General features: G+C 37.1%; 1 protein-coding gene across 3 annotated transcripts in view; it reads left to right on the top strand.

Moving 5' to 3' along the window:
• The first annotated feature begins 4,361 nt into the window (after positions 1 to 4,361).
• LOC114322513 (sterol 3-beta-glucosyltransferase UGT80B1) overlaps positions 4,362 to 19,307 on the top strand; it is a 29,329-nt gene continuing 14,383 nt past the window's right edge. The window contains exons 1-7 of one of the 3 annotated variants that reach the window (XM_028269844.2): positions 4,362 to 4,640; positions 5,097 to 5,434; positions 6,194 to 6,270; positions 12,210 to 12,452; positions 13,089 to 13,200; positions 13,695 to 13,865; positions 14,601 to 14,664. In XM_028269844.2, the coding sequence (XP_028125645.2) occupies positions 6,244 to 6,270; positions 12,210 to 12,452; positions 13,089 to 13,200; positions 13,695 to 13,865; positions 14,601 to 14,664 (617 nt within the window). In that variant the 5' untranslated portion in view covers positions 4,362 to 4,640; positions 5,097 to 5,434; positions 6,194 to 6,243. Of the gene's footprint in view, positions 4,641 to 5,096; positions 5,435 to 6,193; positions 6,271 to 10,938; positions 11,415 to 12,209; positions 12,453 to 13,088; positions 13,201 to 13,694; positions 13,866 to 14,600; positions 14,665 to 19,307 lie in introns of those variants that run through there. The other 2 variants (XM_028269846.2, XM_028269847.2) reach the window with 2 other exon arrangements.

The raw sequence follows: 19,307 nt of genomic DNA on the forward strand, positions 1-19,307 counted from the left end.
CAAAGTAGAAGACAAGAGAGAGCAAAGGTCGAGCTTGGCGGAGTCGAAAACAACAACTCCTTGGATTGAAACGAAAACTTCGACGTGCTCTACCCTTTTCTCCAAAGGGCTAGGGTGAAGAAATCAAAGGATTGAGAGTATTTAGAGCTAAAATGTAAAAACTAGAGAGAGAAAGTGAAGATTTAGAGTTTTTAGAGAGAGAGAGAGAGAGAAGTGAAAAAGTGACTCAAAATGCCCTTCTTTCGGATTGATATATGCGTAGACCGCTCAAGCGACCAAAACACCGCTCAAGCGTAAGATACAATAAGTGACACCGCTTGAGCGACCAAAAACACCGCTCGAGCACACAATGACCCCCTCCCAGAAGTTCAGGCCTGCAAAAGATCGCTCGAGCGCAAGAAATACAGCTCAAGTAAAAATACCATACTTCTAATAGTTTTGAAAACTACAAAAAATCGCTCTAGCACAAGAAAGACCGCTTGAGCGAACATGCAAAAATCTGGGCAACTACTCTTTGAAAGACTAACTTCCCAACCTGTTTCAAACACATTCATAATTCCCAAATAGCCAAACTCAACTAGTAATAAGATGAAAACGAAATGAACAATAGTTAAGGATATGGATTCTCGAATGCAAAAGTAAGAAGTCTAAACAGAAACTGCTATTGTGGGAGCCAAAAAGTAGTGGCCCAAATAAGTATACAAGGGCTAAAAACATAACTGAGTCCAATTCGAAATCGGCCCATTGGGCGAGCCTATTGGGTTGAATTAGAGCCGAATAGAAGTCATTTGAAGGAACGAATGCCGAGTAATAAGTCCTAATCGTAGGTACTCGAGCCGAGTATTTCTTATAAGTTGGTCTTAACTCGTTAAGCTGTTGATTTACCCCCATAAAGTGCAATGGGGAAGTGGGCCGTAGCAGGAAGCATAGTAGAAGATAAAAACCTGAAGGAGACACTCTGTATAAGGGGGAAGAGGGAACTCTAGTAAAAGGTATGATAAAAAATTATCAAGATACTAAAACCAAAAGGATTATACTTCTCTAGGAGGCTAACTAGACCGTCGAAGTGCTAATTTCAGCACCCCCGGCCAGAGTTGTTTTTCTATTTCAGGTGACTATCAAAGGACTGCTACAAGATTTGCTTGGATACAGGAGTATCTCAAATCCACTTCCCCACAGTTATATTTTACAAATATGCAAAATTTAAAGATACCATAACTAAAGGGGCGACCTTCTTCTTTTACTTGTTTTTTGTTATTCCAATTTTTCAATTAGCATTTCCGCTGTTATTTTTTTGTTGTTTTGATCTTTCTATTCGACGTTTTTGTGGAGAGATTCAACATGAAAAGTAAGTCCTGCACTTTTTTTTTGTGGTCAAAATGTAAAATGTCAAATATTAGTAGAAAAATTTAATTACACAAAAAAATATTCGTCATTGGTCCATAGGCTAGAGTTCCAAATTTCACTACTCCTTAAATTCGACTACATCACCATGGTAAAAAATGTCAGGATCTCACCAACCTTATACTAAAGATGACAACAATAGAATGTGCAACCATTATTTCTACTAATGTATTGAATATAAAATCAGTTTGAAAAGGAATCTTTCCCATTACTTATGCGAGCATAATATATTCAAGGTACAATAGGATGAGGTTGGCTGAATTGAACAAGTGAGATAACGTGATCAATTTAATTTTGATAACATATATTTTAATTCAAAAGATTGGGAACTGATTATCCAACCTAATGGTTATCAGTGAACTTCTGCTGAAAGCTATCTCATAAGTTTAAGGTTATGTTAAAAAATAAAAAATTCTGATTTATTTGAACTCGAAAGGCAAAATTTTAGGGAAATTTACTTAAAAATTTCACTTTAGAAATCTGCATACCATGAAATACCCCTCCCTTTTTTATAGTCGGTAGGTCCTGTTTATTCGGAAATATTTTTTATGAGATTCTATTTAGTATATTATTGTGTCATGTTAAGATGTTTTTGCCTTTATTAATTGGTAGGCTCAATTTTTTTCTTGGGATGTGATTTTTGAAATGTAGCATAAGGGTTGATTTTCATAATGGGCATGCTATATTTTGGGTGAATTGAATGTGAAATGTGATTTTTGAAATATGAAATATGAAATATAGTTTGTTCAAACCAGTAATGTGACTACAAAAACCTACTTTTTGATATGTGACATAAACAAGTAAAATTAAAAGGATAATCTTGACCATATCATAAAAATAATGGTAAATGTGTCAATATACATAAACAATAACTCGTGTGTTCATTAAAATAATTGTAAGACTAGTCGGTTAAGTTCTCATTTGAGAATTTATGAGGCAATGCCCTTTTAACTTTTAAATAGGTGTTGGGGTTTTGCCATTTTGGTAATTTTTTTTGTTGGTTTATTTTTATCTTTAGTGATTTTTTTTATAAAAAAAAAATCTTTGAAAAAGTTGTAGACTTACCGATTGTAGCCAATGAGATGAATCTAAAATTAAAAGAAAAATTAAAATTTTGAATTTTGAATTTTGAATTTTGAAATGACAAAAAAAGAAAAAAAAAATTTGGGCTTATTTTGGTTTTTTTTTTTAATTTTTAAATTCGTTATACACAAGACGGGCAAGAAAAATAAAATTTTTTGACATAATTTTAAAGAAGATCACTAAAAATCAAATAATAATAATAATAAAAAAGGTGGGTTATTTGAAAGTTCCCAAACAACCATTTTCATAGTAAATAGTTGTTTGAGAAGACGTTAAATTAATAAAAAAAGTAAAAATAAAAATCCATTATTTCTATTTTTTTGCACCGTATTTTCATAAAAAATAAAAAAATAATAAATTTACAAACAAACCCTAAATGTGGTGATTAGTGATGATGATGATGATGGAATTTCAATTTAAATATAAATTTAGGTAGTATAATTTTATTGTCCTAGTTAATATAGAGAAATTAAAATTTGTTTATATATTTTTTATTTTTATAATAATTTATAGGTAACATGTATCTTGTTTACTGTTTTGTTTAGTTTTTGGAAAGTATTTTTGAATTTGTTACTTTTTTATATTTTTTTGTCTTTAGTAATTTTTTTTTTATATTTTAATTATGTTTTTTACACTTTTTAAATACACCTCTTACTAGATATAATTAGAAAGTAAAATATATTTAAAAAACATAAAAATTATTAAATACAACAAATTATAAAAAAATATTATTTTTTGCAATATATATTTGCATTTACACCCCCCCTCCCCAACAAATATGTCATTTTTTTATATGTATATAAATTAAGTGAATTTAAGAAAATAAACTATAAATAAAAACTTAAAAACAGAATTCGGATCTCTGACGTGGCGTCGATTTGTCGTAGGTCTGACTATCAATCTTCTCATTGTGCTTATGTTGTTGCTCGATTACGCACTGGGTTTCTTCTTCTATTTGCATGATTTATTGAATTTGATGTGAATTTAGTGTTGATATTGTTTAATTTGTTTATATTTCTTTTACTATGTTGCGTTAGCTATTTAATTTGTTGGACTTTGCAATTGTTTTGCATTCTTAATACTTGTTCATTCTCACTATGAGGATGTGTTGTCTGCTTGGTTATTTAAAATTTCTTTTGGCTTGATTTTGATTTCCAAGGTGGTGTTGCTAGAGAGATCGATATTCGTCGCCAAAAAGTTTTGACGGTGACACTATGGCGGATCTGAAAGTGGTTAAAGAGAAGAGAGTGGTGGTGGTTAGGGTAGGGTTTGGATTTTTGGGGTGCGGTGGGAGTGAGATTAGAGGAAGAAACATGTAAAGGTGATGAAAATGGAGAGAAATGAAGGTTTGATTGAAGAGGTGTTGAAACTCCTGTAATTGCAGCCATGGAAGTTGTGTAGAGAATTGGTGATTTTAGGACCGTAACGGTCTCTCTATATACATTTTCATTTGGTCAAAATACAAAAGAAATTAAGTTAGAGAGAATTGGTCAAAGCACAGTAAAAATTGTGAGTAAATCAAATAAATTTTAAATAAAAGAAATTTTAAATCACAATTTTTTTTGAAAATACAAGAAAATCAGAAAAATTGAGCAAATCATTGAAATTTCAAGCAAGATTTGAAATTTCTCTAGATGAAAATTTCTCTGAAAAAATATCGAGAGATCCAAACCAATATAAAAATATTACATATTATTTATCATATAAAATTTTAATGATACGAACCTTAAACAAAATTCCCTTATAATTTTATCAAAAATATTATCTACATAAAAATTATCTAATTTTAAAACTTAAAAAAAAAAAAACAAACAAACAAACCATTTTTGATCGTAAATTATAAAATCGCGGGCACTGCATGCTATTGCAAAAACCAAACGGTCGACCCCTGTACCCTGAAAAGTTCAAAACAAAGGGCTTTTACAAAAACCCTCCAAAACGAATACAAAAATGTCAATGTTCCTCCAAAACCCATCAGCGCGAAGCTTCGCGTACCACCACATCCATCTTCAAGTTCTGCCTCCAGCGTACTTTCCCGGGAAACAAACAACCAACTTCCCAAAATTAGGGTTCTTTTTCCCTCCCCCTGCCCCATTTACATATTCAAAAGACCCAAAGTTAATGCCTTCAATCGAGTTTCTAATTTTGAACAGGTCATTTTGAGAAGTTTAATTTGATTGTTATTTTGGCTATTTATTTATTGTGTTTCTTGTAAAGTTGTTATTTGTAGATATAAATATAGTTCTGTTTCTATCTTTTGTGGTGGTGATGTTAATGCTTATCTGTTCTTTCAATTTGGAGTGGGGATGAGTTTGTGGTTGCTTTAAAGCCAAAGCCAATGATTGATAGTAATGTATAAATCAAAATCTCTAGTTGATTCTTTCACTCTTCCAGCTCTAACCAATTTTTTTTGAGTTATTTATTTATATATGGAATAACACAGCTTGAGATTTTGATTTATACTCAACTTCCATTGACTTTCTTGGATTCTTTCACATTTCCAGCTCTAACTTTGCTTTCTTTGTTTGGTATATATATATTTATGAAATAGAGCTTGACATCTTAGATTCATTCTGATTTGAGTTTTTTGGATTCTTTCACGTTTCCAGCTCTCACCTTGGGAAACTTTCAAAATTTGGATCTCAAGAACCAGAGGGTTTTGAACTTCTGGGTCCTGTCTTTGCCTTCTTCCATTGTCATTTTTTGGGTGAATTGGGAAATTCAAATGTATGGGTTTTGAGTTTCTGTGTCCTGTCTTTGCCTTCTTCTTGGTGCTAGTGCTTTCAATGGGGGCAGAGGATGAGAGGATAAGTGAAATGGTAGTGGAGAGTAAGTCTAAAAATGAACAGTTAGATTTCTGACAAATCCGCTGCAGCAGTCATCGCTGTTCTTCGATAGCCTCAATCGAAGGAGTTGAGTGTTACTTGTTTCCCTTGGATTTGGAGGGGTTGGTACATGCAATTTTTGTTTGATTTATTTTATTTTGTTATACATATATATATATATATATTTTTTTTTTTTTTTCTCATTTATGAATGTGGAGATCTAACATTAAGCTTACCAATCCAAATAGTTATAGCACTTTCTTCATATTGAAATTCACCTTCAAAATAAGTGTGCTAGATCTTTTAGTTTATCCCATTCCCACAAGTAATACAAACTCTCTAAACTGTCCGTAAAAAGTTGAGTGAAATCTTCTTTGACCCTATATCATTTAAAAATCTGCAAAGTTTCTGGTTTGAGATTAAAGTGCACAATTAACACTATGAACGGATAATATAAAAGGACTTTTATCCCCGCCTACCATTACACTGTCTTCCTCCCATCCACTGTGTCAAACACTGCCCTCTTCAACCCACCACCACCACTATATTCAATTTACAATACATTGAAATCAAATGTCTTTAACGCTTGAATTCATCATCAAAAAAAAAAAAAAAGGCTTTAACGCTTGACAACCAAAAGTAGCTTCCTAAGAAAAAAAATTCATGTATTAGTGAATAAAAATTCAAACTCTGGTGGTGTAGCCTCAAAATGTTATGACTCATTTGTTTCAATGCCACAGATTTATATCTGAGCACCTGACTTTAGTTATGGTTTGATATCTTGAACCACTTCTATGTGGTTTAGAACTGTTCCCTTTTTCTTTTGGGCTGTATTGTTGTTTTTATGCGTTCGCTGATATTGTGGTATTAATTTCTTAAAGGTTTGGACCATTGCATCACTGCACCTGAGGGCTCTCACAAAAATCTCTTTATGGATAGACTGTCAGACCTTGAGAAGGTGAATATCATAACATTGACTGCATATATTGAAGTATTCAACTGCTTATGCATTCTATTTTCACATCTCTACACAAATACATAAAAAACAATCAACAATGGTTTACAAATACATATGTATATCATAAACATTAGGGGTGAGAATTTCCAACGTGACACGTTAACCGTACATGAACTTAGCGGGTTAGGGTTAGCCATTTTTTGACACGAACCCGATTGTGACACAACACGATGACACGACAAATAATCAGGTTAGATCAGCATTGAACCTACATAACATGAAGTTGACACGAATGACCTGTTTAATTTGAAGATTACACATTTGAATGTTATTTTACTAAGTGGTGTCTTGACATGTTTAAATCCCTAATTAAACAAGCATAGATGGGATTATTTTATCAGTTTAATGCACATTTTGTTTGTTGATTCCTAATGTTTTCATTGCTATCTCTTGATGAGTTTGTTGTAGATGATGTTATTTAGTGGTATGATATTCTAGACCACTTAGCTATTGGTTCTGGAGCAAGAATTATGCTATTCTAAATATTTCTCATCATTATTTCATGATCTATAGTACACAGGCTTAGTATGAGCATCAGGTGAGGGTGTGTGTCTAGTTGTTAGAATGTATGAATATGTATCCAAACTCAAAGCCTTAGGATGCACATATTTTACGGTTCATGACTATAATATTTCTTATCATCATCATTAGTTCTCCCAAATTTGAAGCCTTAGGATGCATTTGTAAGATTTCTGAATGATTTCAGTATATTGAATTGTTGCTAATACAAAGATTACAATCGATATATATAGCAATCCTAAACTTAATCTAAAATAAGAAATAATAACCCTATACAATCAATCTAATATTTACACAATCAATCTAAAATATACAATCAACTTAATTGATATATTTCCATAATTACAATAATATTCTCACACCCCCGTCCAAACTCAAGGTGTTTTAGCAGAAAACACTGAGACTTTGGAAAGAAGAAATTGAAAGTGAGTAGTGGTATGAGTCTTCGTAAAGAAATCAGCAAGTTGCAATGCCGAAGAGATGAAAGGAAGCGAGATGGAGCCAGACTGCAGATGCTGACATACAAAATGACAATCAATCTCAATGTGCTTCGTCTACTCATGAAAGACAATGTTATGTGCAATCTGAATAGCACTGCGGGTATCACTGTAAAGGGAGGTCGGAGAAGACTGAGGGACACCCAAATCCGTCAAGAGATAACGAAGCTAAACAATCTCAGCAGTGACATGAGCCATAGCACGGTACTTAGCCTTGGCAGTGGAATGCGCAACAACAGTCTGTTTCTTGCTCTTCTAAGAAGTCAAGGAATTACCAAGAAATATGTAGAAGTTAGAAGTGGACTTGCGATCAGTGACATCACCAGCCCAATCAGAATCAGCATAAGTTACCAAGTCCAAAGAGGAAGTAGAAGACAACAGTAAATCCTGAAATATAGTACTCCGGAGATAGCAAAGAATTCGAACCAAAGCAACCCAATGTGTAGAACGAGGAGCAGAAACGAACTGACTAACCACATGAACAACATAGGCAAGATCAGGGCGAGTAGCCATCAGATAGACTAAGCAACCCACGAGCTCTCGATATAAAGTAGGATCATCTAGAAGAACACCATCAGTAGTGGTGAGCTTCACATTAAGCTCAATGGGGGTATTAGAAATCTTAGTATCAGTAAGATCGGCACGATGAACAACCTTATTGGCATTCTTAGCCTGAGATTTCTAATACCAAAAAAAAGGTGCAGTTAGATTTGTCAGTAGGATCATTGGCTACCTCAATACCAAAAAAATACTACAAGGGGCCCAGATTCTTCATTTCAAAGGTGCAGAAAAGATGCTGCTTGACCTCAGAGATAGCAGAAGAGTCAGAGCCAATGATGATCATATCATTCACATACAGTAATAAGACAACAAATCTAGCAGAGGTGTGGAGAAAAAATAAAGCAGAGTCCTGAGCACAAGGATGAAATCCAAGTGCAATAACAATAGTCTGAAAGCGATCATACCAAGTACGAGGAGATTGCTTCAGACCATACAGAGCACACCGAAGGCAACAAACCTATCCAGAGGAATGGTGGAGACTAGGGGAGGACGCATCTAAACCTCTTTTTTGAGATGGTCATTAAGAAAAGCATTCTTAACATCCATCTGATAAAGAGGCCAAGAACGAACAACAGTGACAGAGATCAAAGTACGAATAGTAGTCATCTTGGCAACAGGAGCAAAGGTCTCCTCATAATCAATACTATACTCCTGCGAGAAACTCTTGACAACGAGGTGAGCTTTGTATCGCTCGAGAGAACCATCAGAATGAGTCTTGACTTTATAGACCCATTCGCAACCAACCAGATTGTTGCTAGCAGGTAATAGGACCAACGCCCAAGTGTTAGTCTTCTGCAAGGCAAACAACTCATCCTCCATAGCTTGAACCCAATTGGGATCTTGACAAGCCTCCTTATGAGACTGAGGTTCTGAAAAAGAATGAATAGCAGACAAAAAAGTACGATAGGAAGCAGAAAAACATGTATTGGACCAACCCAACCTCTTTGGAGGATGACGCGCTCGAGTAGGATATCGGTGTGTAGCAGGATCAGAGTCGTTAGAAGCAGGAGGATCGGCAGTAGCAACAGAGACAATTGGTAGAGGGAGAGCCTGGCGACGAGAATAAACTAACAATGGAGGAGGATGAGGAGGACTAGGCTGGGGAGAAGGAGGAGAAAAGGGAACAAGTTCAAGGGAAACGGTAGAGATGCACTCATAAGGAGGGACCTCAAAAGGAAATGGATCAATATGAACCAAATCTACCTTAGAAACTGAAGCAGTGATAGGAGGAAGCTGAAAATAAGGCCGATGTTCGAGAAAAGAAACATGACGGCAGACATAAAGAAGACGAAAAATAGGGTCGTAACACCGATAACCTTTCTGAGTAAGACTATAACCCAAAAAGACATAGAGACAGGCCAGGCACTAAGTTTGGTTCGATCTTTGCGGGAAAGAAGGACAAAACAGGCAGAACTAACACACACGAAGGGTGAAGTAATTAGGAATTTGGGAGAACAAACTCTCATAAGGAGACCGATCAGAAAGAAGGGAAGTAGGCATGTGGTTGAGAAAAAAAGCAGCAGTAAGAACTGCCTTCCCTCAAAATGGAGCTGGAACTGAGGTAGAGAGAAGAAGAGACTTAGCTGTCTCAAGGAGATGACGGTGTTTACGCTCGGCTCAACCATTTTGGGCAGGTGTATCTGTACAGGAAGTTTGGTGAATGGTACCCAAATTGGCCAAATACTGGCCGAACTCATTTTTAAAATATTTCCTACCCAAGTTAGACCGTAACACTTTAATTGTAGACCCAAACTGAGTAGTAATCATAGATTGAAAGGTATGGTATATCTGATAGAAATCGGACTTATGAGTCATAAGATAAACCTAAGTATAACGGATGAAGTCGTTAACAAATGACACATAGTATGCAGAACTTTCTTTGGTGAGAACAGGAGAAGGGCCCCAAACATCAGTATGAACTAAAGAAAACAGTGTATCAGATATAGAAATACTTTTACGAAAAAGTAAGGCTGTCATTTTGGCAAGTTTACACCCCGACATTCAGTAAGTTCACTAGGAGAAACTTTAACCAATATACTTGATTGAGCTAAAGATCGTAAGCGGTCAACAGACAAATGCCTTAATCTAGAATGCCACAAGTAGAAATGATTGGACAAAGAATCTAACTAAAAAGAGAAAAAAGCAGTTAGAGAGGTTGCTAGAGGCAGATGCAAGCTCGCCACCACATAGAGATCTACAACTCTACGGCTGTTCCCAATCTCTTGCTTGGACATCCGATCCTGCACATAACAGATAGAAGAAGAAAAGATAACATCAAAACCAGAGGCATTAAGCTGACTGATAGTTAATAAACTGACAGATAACTGAGGAATATAAAGGACTTATGGAATAGAGATAACAGACATAGCTAACAGTAGAACATACCCAACAGACATCACAGACATACTAGACCCATTAGCAGCATAAACAGTAATAGGAAAGGGAGGAGGAGTATAATTTTGAAGTAAAAAGAGATGAGGAGTCATATGATGAGAGGCACCAGAGTCAAAAATCCAGATAGATGAAGAGATACCTGAAGAAGACCCAAGCAAACCTGAATGAAGAGAGAAAACAATGGAGATAGACGGGGATGGCTGAGAGGTAGATAGTGTATACTGAAGTTGACTAATCTGAGCACTCAAGGAAGCCAAATCAGGATCAGGAGTCGGAGCAAATGCAGTAGAACTGGGGGGAGGCCGAACGGTACTTAAAGGAGGGGCGTGGAATTAGATCGGAAACTGCTGGGAAGACGAGGCAGACACAGGCGAAGGAGACCTTTCTGATGGCAGAAAGCACACTTACCTGAAGCTAGTGGCCTATTTTTAGGCCTAATAATCTTAGCCGTTGACATTGGTACGAACCAGAGATTGAAAAGAGAACTGATGGACTGAAGTGTAATAAACTACAAACTGATGGGTCAAAATGTAATAAACCCAAAGAATGCCAGAACCACAGAAACACAAGATTTGTATTGTTGTGATCAAAGTGTAATAATCTAAAAACTTGTTTGGTCTAAACAAGATTTGTCCACATCACAGTCAAAGAGGAACACCTAGATCACGACTCAGAACAAGTGAGAGAACCAGAACGAGGTCACAACTCAGAGAGAACAAGAGAGAGAGATGTCGCGATAGGGAACCAGGTCGTGAACAGGCAAGAAACAGTAAGAGAGAGAGATCGCGATGAAGTCAAACCAGAGAGGCTACTGAACTGATGTAGGAACTCCAGCGACAACCAAAGTCGAGATTCCGATGAAAAACGTGACTCCAAAGATCACCCAAATTTGAACCAAAAAATCACTATCGACAATAGCCGACGACCACAAATCAGACGCGAACCAAACTCAGAGGGGTTGGGTTGCGATTGATAGGTCTTGATTCAAACTCAAATGGGTTGCACAAAATTGATGAGACAGAGGATCAACTCAATCAAAGCTAGAGAACAGAATCAGAGGAATCGATTGAACCAAAGCTCAAAACCAGAGAACCAGTTGCCATTTCTGTTATGGTTTCACACTTAGCTCTGATATCATGCAAGATTTCTGAATGATTTCAGTATATTGAATTGTTGCTAATACAAAGATTACAACCGATATATATAGCAATCCTAAACCTAATTTGAAATAGGAAATAATAATCCTATACAATCAATCTAATATTTACACAATCAATCTAAAATATACAATCAACCTAATTGATATATTTCTATAATTACAATAATATTCTCACAGAATATGTATCCAAAAGTTGCGTATTGGTACATGTGTGCGTTTCCTCCACATTCAAATACATTGATTGTGCATTAAACTGTAGTGTAGTATGCTGCTATTAGTTAAAAGTATACTTGACATAAGATGAATTCAATGGGAAAAAGGAATTTTTATTTCCCTACACACGTGAGAAGCACAACTTCTTTTTCTTTTTCCATGATCAAATGTAGGTTTCAGGTACCAGATTTGGGTATTAAGGTTGGACACATATCTGATACCCTTGTCATATTGTGTCATCACTGGTACCTTGGAAGGAAGAGAGGAGCACGTGTCATACGGTTCATGTAAAAGCTGATTCATCTCTAGATATGTTGTTTTCTCTTTATTGGTTGAATGCTGATTAGTTGATGTGATTTTATTGTTTGTTGTATCTTGTAAATATGCTTTAAGCTAAGCTTTCTGTCAAGTAGTTACTCGAGAAACTCACTACTCATGTTTATCACTTCTGTCCTCCCGTAGAAGTCCTGTGTTTTTAGTGTATTAGTATATTAAGTTTTTATTATTTTTTTTACCCTTCTTATGTTTGTTCTCAGGAAAATTTCATTCTGAACCTGGTAAAGATTCAAAATGACAGTACATTGGAGCTTGATCTATCTAAGAGTGCACCTGTTGCTTCAAAAATGTCAGAACCTAAGTCTGTTGAAGGTCCACCTTGTAATATTGATCACGTCACCCCTGAATTTAATAAATCAGTTCCAAAATTGAAAATTGCTATGGTTGTGGTTGGGACAAGAGGAGATGTTCAGCCTTTTTTGGCTGTGGCAAAGAGGCTTCAGGTATGTTTGACTCAAGTGCAATATATAATTCATAAGAAAAAGCAATCAACGGCTATATTTGTTGGTTCAATGATAGTACAAATAACATAGCAATACTAGTTGCTAGTTTGTTGATTTTCACTGGTCCCTCCCAAAAAGAGTGGCATGGAGGATCTTTGTAATTCCCACCCATGGTATAACAATAAATCACCACAAAAATGAAGAAAAGTACCTTAAATCAACCAAGTATGTTTATCTGAAGCAACCAGCATCAGCACCAAGAAGAACCATAATCATAGATGGCAAAATCAAGCCTGAATCTTAAAAGTTTGAAGCCCCAGTTGAGTATATCTAAGTATTTAAAACAAGTGGGGAGCAACAAGAAGCAGAGAAAGGAAGAAAAATGGTGCAAACTTGTATTATGTGGCTCTAATGCCTAATCTTAGTACTGTATTTAATAAATGTCTTATTTTACATTCTGCAGTGCAAAAAATCAGGTACCTAGGTTAATCTCATGTATCCTCCACTTCTTTTTTTACGGGAGGAAGATACTATTACCAGTATTTTTCATTATTGTTGTTGTTATTCATATATATATATATATATATTAACGTTAGTGTTTGTTTTGATGTAAGCTGATTCTGTGTTTACCTGCAGGAGTTTGGTCATCATGTTAGGTTGGCAACTCATGTTAACTTCTCCACTTTTGTAAAGTCAGCCGGAATAGACTTTTACCCTTTGGGCGGTGATTCTCGGGCTTTGGCAAGATGTAAGACGTCCTTGACTTCCATTTTTTTTTTCAATTTGTTTTCTTAATATGCATTACCTTTTTCAGTTGCCACTTTCTATTCTAGGCCCCAGATTTTGTTTTACTTGGATTAGTTTTTAATCTTATGCGACCTTTAGGAACTTGCGGCGAAATGCATTGTATCATTATTTCTTATTTATTTGTTTTTAATTTGGTTTTGATGTATGTGCAGAGCCCAGTTCTTTATGACCAATGATTTGTTCAAATCAATAATATGCCATTAACTGCAGCTCTTATTACAATCTTGAGATTTCAACCTCCTTAGATTAGACTTCATACTGCCAATTCTGAACCTGTTTCTAGAATGTATTAAACATGTTTGATACCGTCAATACTTTAGACGAACTAAGCTGTGCTTTCTTTCCTTGCCTTCTCTCTCTCTCTCTCTCTCTCTTCTTTACTTTTCTTTTCTTCTTCTTCTTTTTTTTTTTTTTTTTTTTTGGCCACAATTTTAGATATGGCCAAGAATAAAGGTTTAATTCCATCTGCACCAGGAGAAATGTTGATGCAGAGAAAGCAAATAAAGGCCATTATTGAATCTCTTCTTCCAGCATGTACTGGACCAGATATAGAAACTGGTCAGGCTTTTAGAGCTCAGGCAATTATTGCAAATCCGCTTGCCTGTGGTGAGTTCGCACAAATTGAATTTGTAATGCTCATTTATTTATTTTCTTCCTTCTTAAAATATTATTTCTGCCAACTTTTTATTTATTTAATAAAAATAGTAAGTTTAGCTAATCCTGAGGGGTGGACAAGATATGTAGGATTCTGCCTTGGGAACTGGGAGTCTTAAGTTTGAGTTGTGCCCTCCCCCACTAAAGGTCATTGCCAGTGTGTCCTTGAAGAAATGCAAACACCTTGTTACCCGGGGGAAAAAAATAAAACTAAAACTAAAACCAAAATTTTGAAAGTTGGTTGTATAGATTTTTGGCTGTGTCAATGTTTAAGATGTATGGACATGGATACATTATGATATAGACACGTTAATGAGGCTATTTTCAAATATTTAGGGCATGAGCACAATAGGGACATGACAAGAAATAAATACACTTATTTTGTATATCATATGACGATAATAACAAAATATTTATTTTCTATGTTCATAACTTGGAAAAGAAATGGGAACCAAAAGCTCTAGTGCCTATTATAAAAATTCCCAAATATTTACAGGTAAAATAGAAGCACTCAGTGCTAATAATGACTAAAGGAAGGCTTAACTTTTATTTTGTTAAATAACTGATAATGATAGGAAGTTAAATAAGTTTCATAAGGACTAAAAAGTTAAGTAAGTTTCATAAGCACTAAATATCTTTTCCTGATTAGTGTACCCCAAGCATTTAATATGTCCTTCTGGCTTGCAGGACATGCACATGTTGCTGAAGCTCTTGGTGTACCCCTCCACATTTTCTTCACAATTCCTTGGACGTGAGTATTAGTTAAAATTTTTGTCCTTGAATTCTGTAATGTTTATGATTTTTCCATGTTTTTTAGGGTAATGTTACAAGAAATATATTTTGCCACTTTGAAAGGAAATCTGGCCTTCTTTTTATTTTTCATGTTTATTTTTGTTTTGGATGACATTTATAGTTTGTTAATGAGCACTGAGCTCATTGTTACTTTCTGAAGTTGTTTTTTGCTTGGTAATTGGTGCAGGCTTAATTTACTTGGGGAACTTTTGTTTTATTTGCTCTAATATAATGAGGAAAATTTTGGATGTTCAATGTGTTATACTGTGATGGCTGCATATGTTATGTCCCCAACCCCACTTGGTAAGGGTTGTGAAGATGATCAGTCAGCAATACCCTTTTGTCAAGGGGTTGGCCTAGTGGCAAGGCCTTGGGTCTTGGGAGCCTCTTAGGTGCTAACAAATCCTTGGGGCCATCGGACTTGGGAAAAACCTTTGAATTTGTAGAAATTTATGTATTATTGATTGATGAGTTTATGATTGATCTGATACATTGATGTGTTATATTACAAAGCAGAGTAGCTCATTATATAGGAGAGGGTTTGGGTAGTAGGTGAGGAGTAGGTGAGGATAAATTGGTGGTAGGTGTAGTAGGTGTGGTAGTAGGTGGTGGTAGGTGTAGGTAAATTCTAACTTGAGTTTGGAGAGAGGAACAAAACAAGAAAATACATAAAAAAAAAGGATAGGAGACACTGTATGGTCGTATCAGACCGTTGGTGAAGACACTGTATGGTGGTGTCATAACGTTGTAGAGGACACTGTATGGTGGTGTCATAACGTTGTAGATGACACTGTATGGGGGTGTCATAACGTGGTAGAGGACACTGCATGGTGGTGTCAGACCGATGTAGAAGACAGTTTATGGGGTCATGTCGGACCGTTGTAGAAGACAGTTTATAGGGTCATGTCGGACCGTTGTAGCAGACAATGTTGTGACAGTTGTTGTGACAGTTTACGGAGTCTTGCTGGACCCTTGTAGAAATTAACCGGAATCAATGTCGGGACAGTTTACAGAGTCTTGTCGGACCCTTGTAGAAACTAACCGGAATCTATGTCGGGACAGTTTACAGAGTCTTGTCGGACCCCTAAAAAGTCGCACCCTCAAAAGGTGTGCCCAATCTTTCAAAAAAGGGAACTAACCGGAATCTATGTCGGGACAGTTTACAGAGTCTTGTCGGACCCTTGTAGAAACTAACCGGAATCTATATCGGGACAGTTTACAGAGTCTTGTCGGACCCCTAAAAAGTCGCACCCTCAAAAGGTGTGCCCAATCTTTCAAAAAAGGCGTGCCATCAAAAGGCGAGCCCAAGTCATAAAAAGATGTGCCGGACATGATGGCGAGGCACGTGAGTGTCTTGGTTGGTGTGCCCGTTTGTCGTTTGGCGTCAAGTGGCGCGCGATACGCGTGGCTGCCCAGTCGTCATGGTCTTTATAAGCGGAGGCTAAGGCTGAGGCAGAGGCAGAGACAAAAAAAACTTGCGAGAGATATTCTGAGAGAGATATTCTGTAATACTTTGTTGTCTGAGAGAGATTGCTGAGAGAGATACTCTGTAACACTCTGTGGCCCAGAAAATGGCTTCATCTTCCCGGAGTCTGCTCACTCTCTTTCCCGACCTCAACGAGTCAACAAGAGAGAGAACTGGTGCGGTGGCACTGGAACCTCAACCAAGCGCCCCGGAGTTTGCTCCGTTGAACTTTCCGATGCGGTCGGTGGAGCAAAGAATGGCAGTGCAGTCAGATGTGGAGGCCAATCAGTATACCTTGAAGTCATGTGTGGAAACCATGACTGCGGTGACAAACTTGTCGAACCGGCTGCAGAGTAGGGCAAATGAGGTGCAGCAGTTAAACTCCCAGCTGGCTCTGCTCCAACGCATGTATAAGGATGCGCGAGCAGAGATAAGTGTGCTAAAGGCGGAAAACAGGGAGTTGAAGCGGAAGGCCACCGTGATGTTCCGATTTGAAGGGCCGCCATATGCTGCAGTGGAGGAGCAGGGAGTAAATGTGCTCGGTGGCGTGGGAAATCCGGAGGCAACATCGTCAAGGGCCGTCCAAGACGGAGGCAAGAAGAAGAGACCTGCGGCAGAGTAGAGAAGAAAAATCCCGCCTGTAGAAGTTTTTTTTTTTTTTTTGTTTTTTTTTTAATGTAAAATGGTGATCGGGGTGAGCTCTGATATGAATAAAATAAGGGAAAGTTTGGTGTGCAAATCTGTATATGTTGGTTTTGTTTTTGTTTTTGTTTTTTTTTTTTTTTTTTGGTTGAAAAGAAGAGATAAAAAAATAAAAAAACAAAGTAGTGGGCTCACGTGGATGAGTGAGGGTAAAGGAAGGAAAAGAAAGAAAGGTGAGTGGATGTGTCTGGGTCTGTTTAAAAATAAACAAAAGTTGGTTGGGTGGGAGAATTTAAAATGAAAAAAAGATAGAAAAAGCTGAAAAAGACAGACCACGTGAAAGTGAGTCAGCCACCTAGTGGAAGAAAAATGAAAAGATTCGATCGAGAGAGATAGTGCTTGTGTATTTTTGTTTATTCTCCCCCTTCTTTGACCATGCGTGCTCCTTTTCTCTCTGTCGGTTTGGACATTAGAAGGCAGAAAAACTTGATCTACTCCGACTTGCTTAGCTGCACTAAGATATCCTGAAACATTCGTAAGTTTCTCCACAGTGGTATTGGCTTGCTTTACAACATAGTCCAATGTTTTTGTTGTAATATCATGAAACTTCCCCTGTCCAGTGTACAGAACAACACATCCAACTATTGCAGCAACGGTGAAGAGTATGAGGAAAATAAGAGAGAGAGCATAAGCTGTTCGAGAATAGCCATAAGGCGCCCTTCTACAACAGAAATAGCAGAGACAGATGAAAGATAAGCACAGTCCAAAGACCACAAACCAGATAGCCGCAATGACAAAGAAGGGAGCAGCAGTTAAAGCCACGGAAGCCCAGTAATGGGGCTCCCTAATGTTCCAACCCCCTGAGTATTTCTTGAACCCATTAAGAGGGTCTCTTCTGTGAGAATGTCAAGGCAAGTCTCCACCGCCGGGAATGCGTCTTTGTTCGACAACCATTCCAGTTCTTCCTCTGCAATTTCCTCAGGGAAGGAGAGGCTTTGATGATGATGAGGGTCTGGGTTGGAAGACTCCAGCGAAGAAGAAGAAGAAGGGGTTGTGAGGGTTTTGTCGCCAGCGTCCAAAGTAAAGTTGAGAAGGTCATCCACCATGAAACGCGCACCTGGGTCCAGACCAGTTTCCATTCCTTTCTAGAGAGAGAGATCGAGTGTCGTCCAGTAGAGCCGAGGAAGAGTACGGGTTTACCAACCAAGGACCCTTGGTTCTACCTTGCGATGAGTCGGTCTTCGAAGAGATCCTCCGAGTCGTGTCCCTGTCTGACTCGGCCAACTCGGGTCGGTTTGTTAATCTCGACGATTTCCAGCGATGTTGCGACGTGGGTCGTAGGAGTAATCTTGATGGTTTGGGTGAATCTGGACCGTTGCTTCACGGGTTGGGTGACGAATCAGTTTGTTGAGGAAGGAGAGAGAGAATTAGAAATTTTGGGTTTGTCCGGCGGACGGCCAAGGCGAGGCTGCCGTCCGCCGGTGAAGCGGAATCACTAAATTCTCAACCTTGCTCTGATACCATGTAGAAATTTATGTATTATTGATTGATGAGTTTATAATTGATCTGATACATTGATGTGTTATATTACAAAGCAGAGTAGCTCATTATATAGGTGAGGGTTTGGGTAGTAGGTGAGGAGTAGGTGAGGGTAAATTGGTGGTAGGTGTAGTAGGTGTGGTAGTAGGTGGTGGTAGGTGTAGGTAAATTCTAACAGAATTAACCATGGTGCACTTGTGAGAAACTCTTTTCCGAGGGCCTGTGCACCCCAGGGGATTAGTCGGGTTTTGATCCGGCCACCCCACTGCCAATAAAAATAAATAAAATAAAAGATAATCTGAAATAGCGGATGCTATAAATTTGTAAACAGCTGCTAAATTAATCATCAACATACTATCTCAATTAATGAGATATTGATTATGAAATTCAAATCTCAACCCATGATCTCTAGCTGAAGGATCTATTACACTTCTTAATCTCAAATACGAAACTTCTTGACATATATTTGTCGTATCTAACATTTTTTTTTGAACATGTCATGTTGGCATGTTTGTGTTGAGTGTCTGTACTTCTCAAGTTATCGGTCATGGTCTTATATTTAACAAATCTTACTGAAAATTTGTTGTAGCAGAAAGTTCAAAAACAACACCATTAGCTGCAAGCAAAATTTTTCTTTCTTCAAAATTTAGGATAATTTATATATGTTATTTTCTACACCATTGCTTGTAGAATTCTTTGTTTGGTGTGACAAGATGTCTAGGGTGCAACTGTTTGTACTTTCTGCTAGGACTGACAAATTTTTAGCTCCCTCAACATGGAAATATGGAAAGCAGGAGAAAGGATACTTGTGTGCACTTGCACATTTCCTAGAATGTGCAACGTGTCCCAATATGTGATATTGGCACTTTAAAATGAAAAACAAATGCACAGTGCCGAGCCAATGTGCACTTATTGATTTTGAAAGCCATATGATTTTAATTCTAACCATTGGTTAG

This window comes from Camellia sinensis, chromosome 3 (assembly GCF_055761805.1).
Source record: "Camellia sinensis isolate YWXY chromosome 3, ASM5576180v1, whole genome shotgun sequence".
In the NCBI taxonomy this organism is placed as follows: domain Eukaryota; kingdom Viridiplantae; phylum Streptophyta; class Magnoliopsida; order Ericales; family Theaceae; genus Camellia; species Camellia sinensis.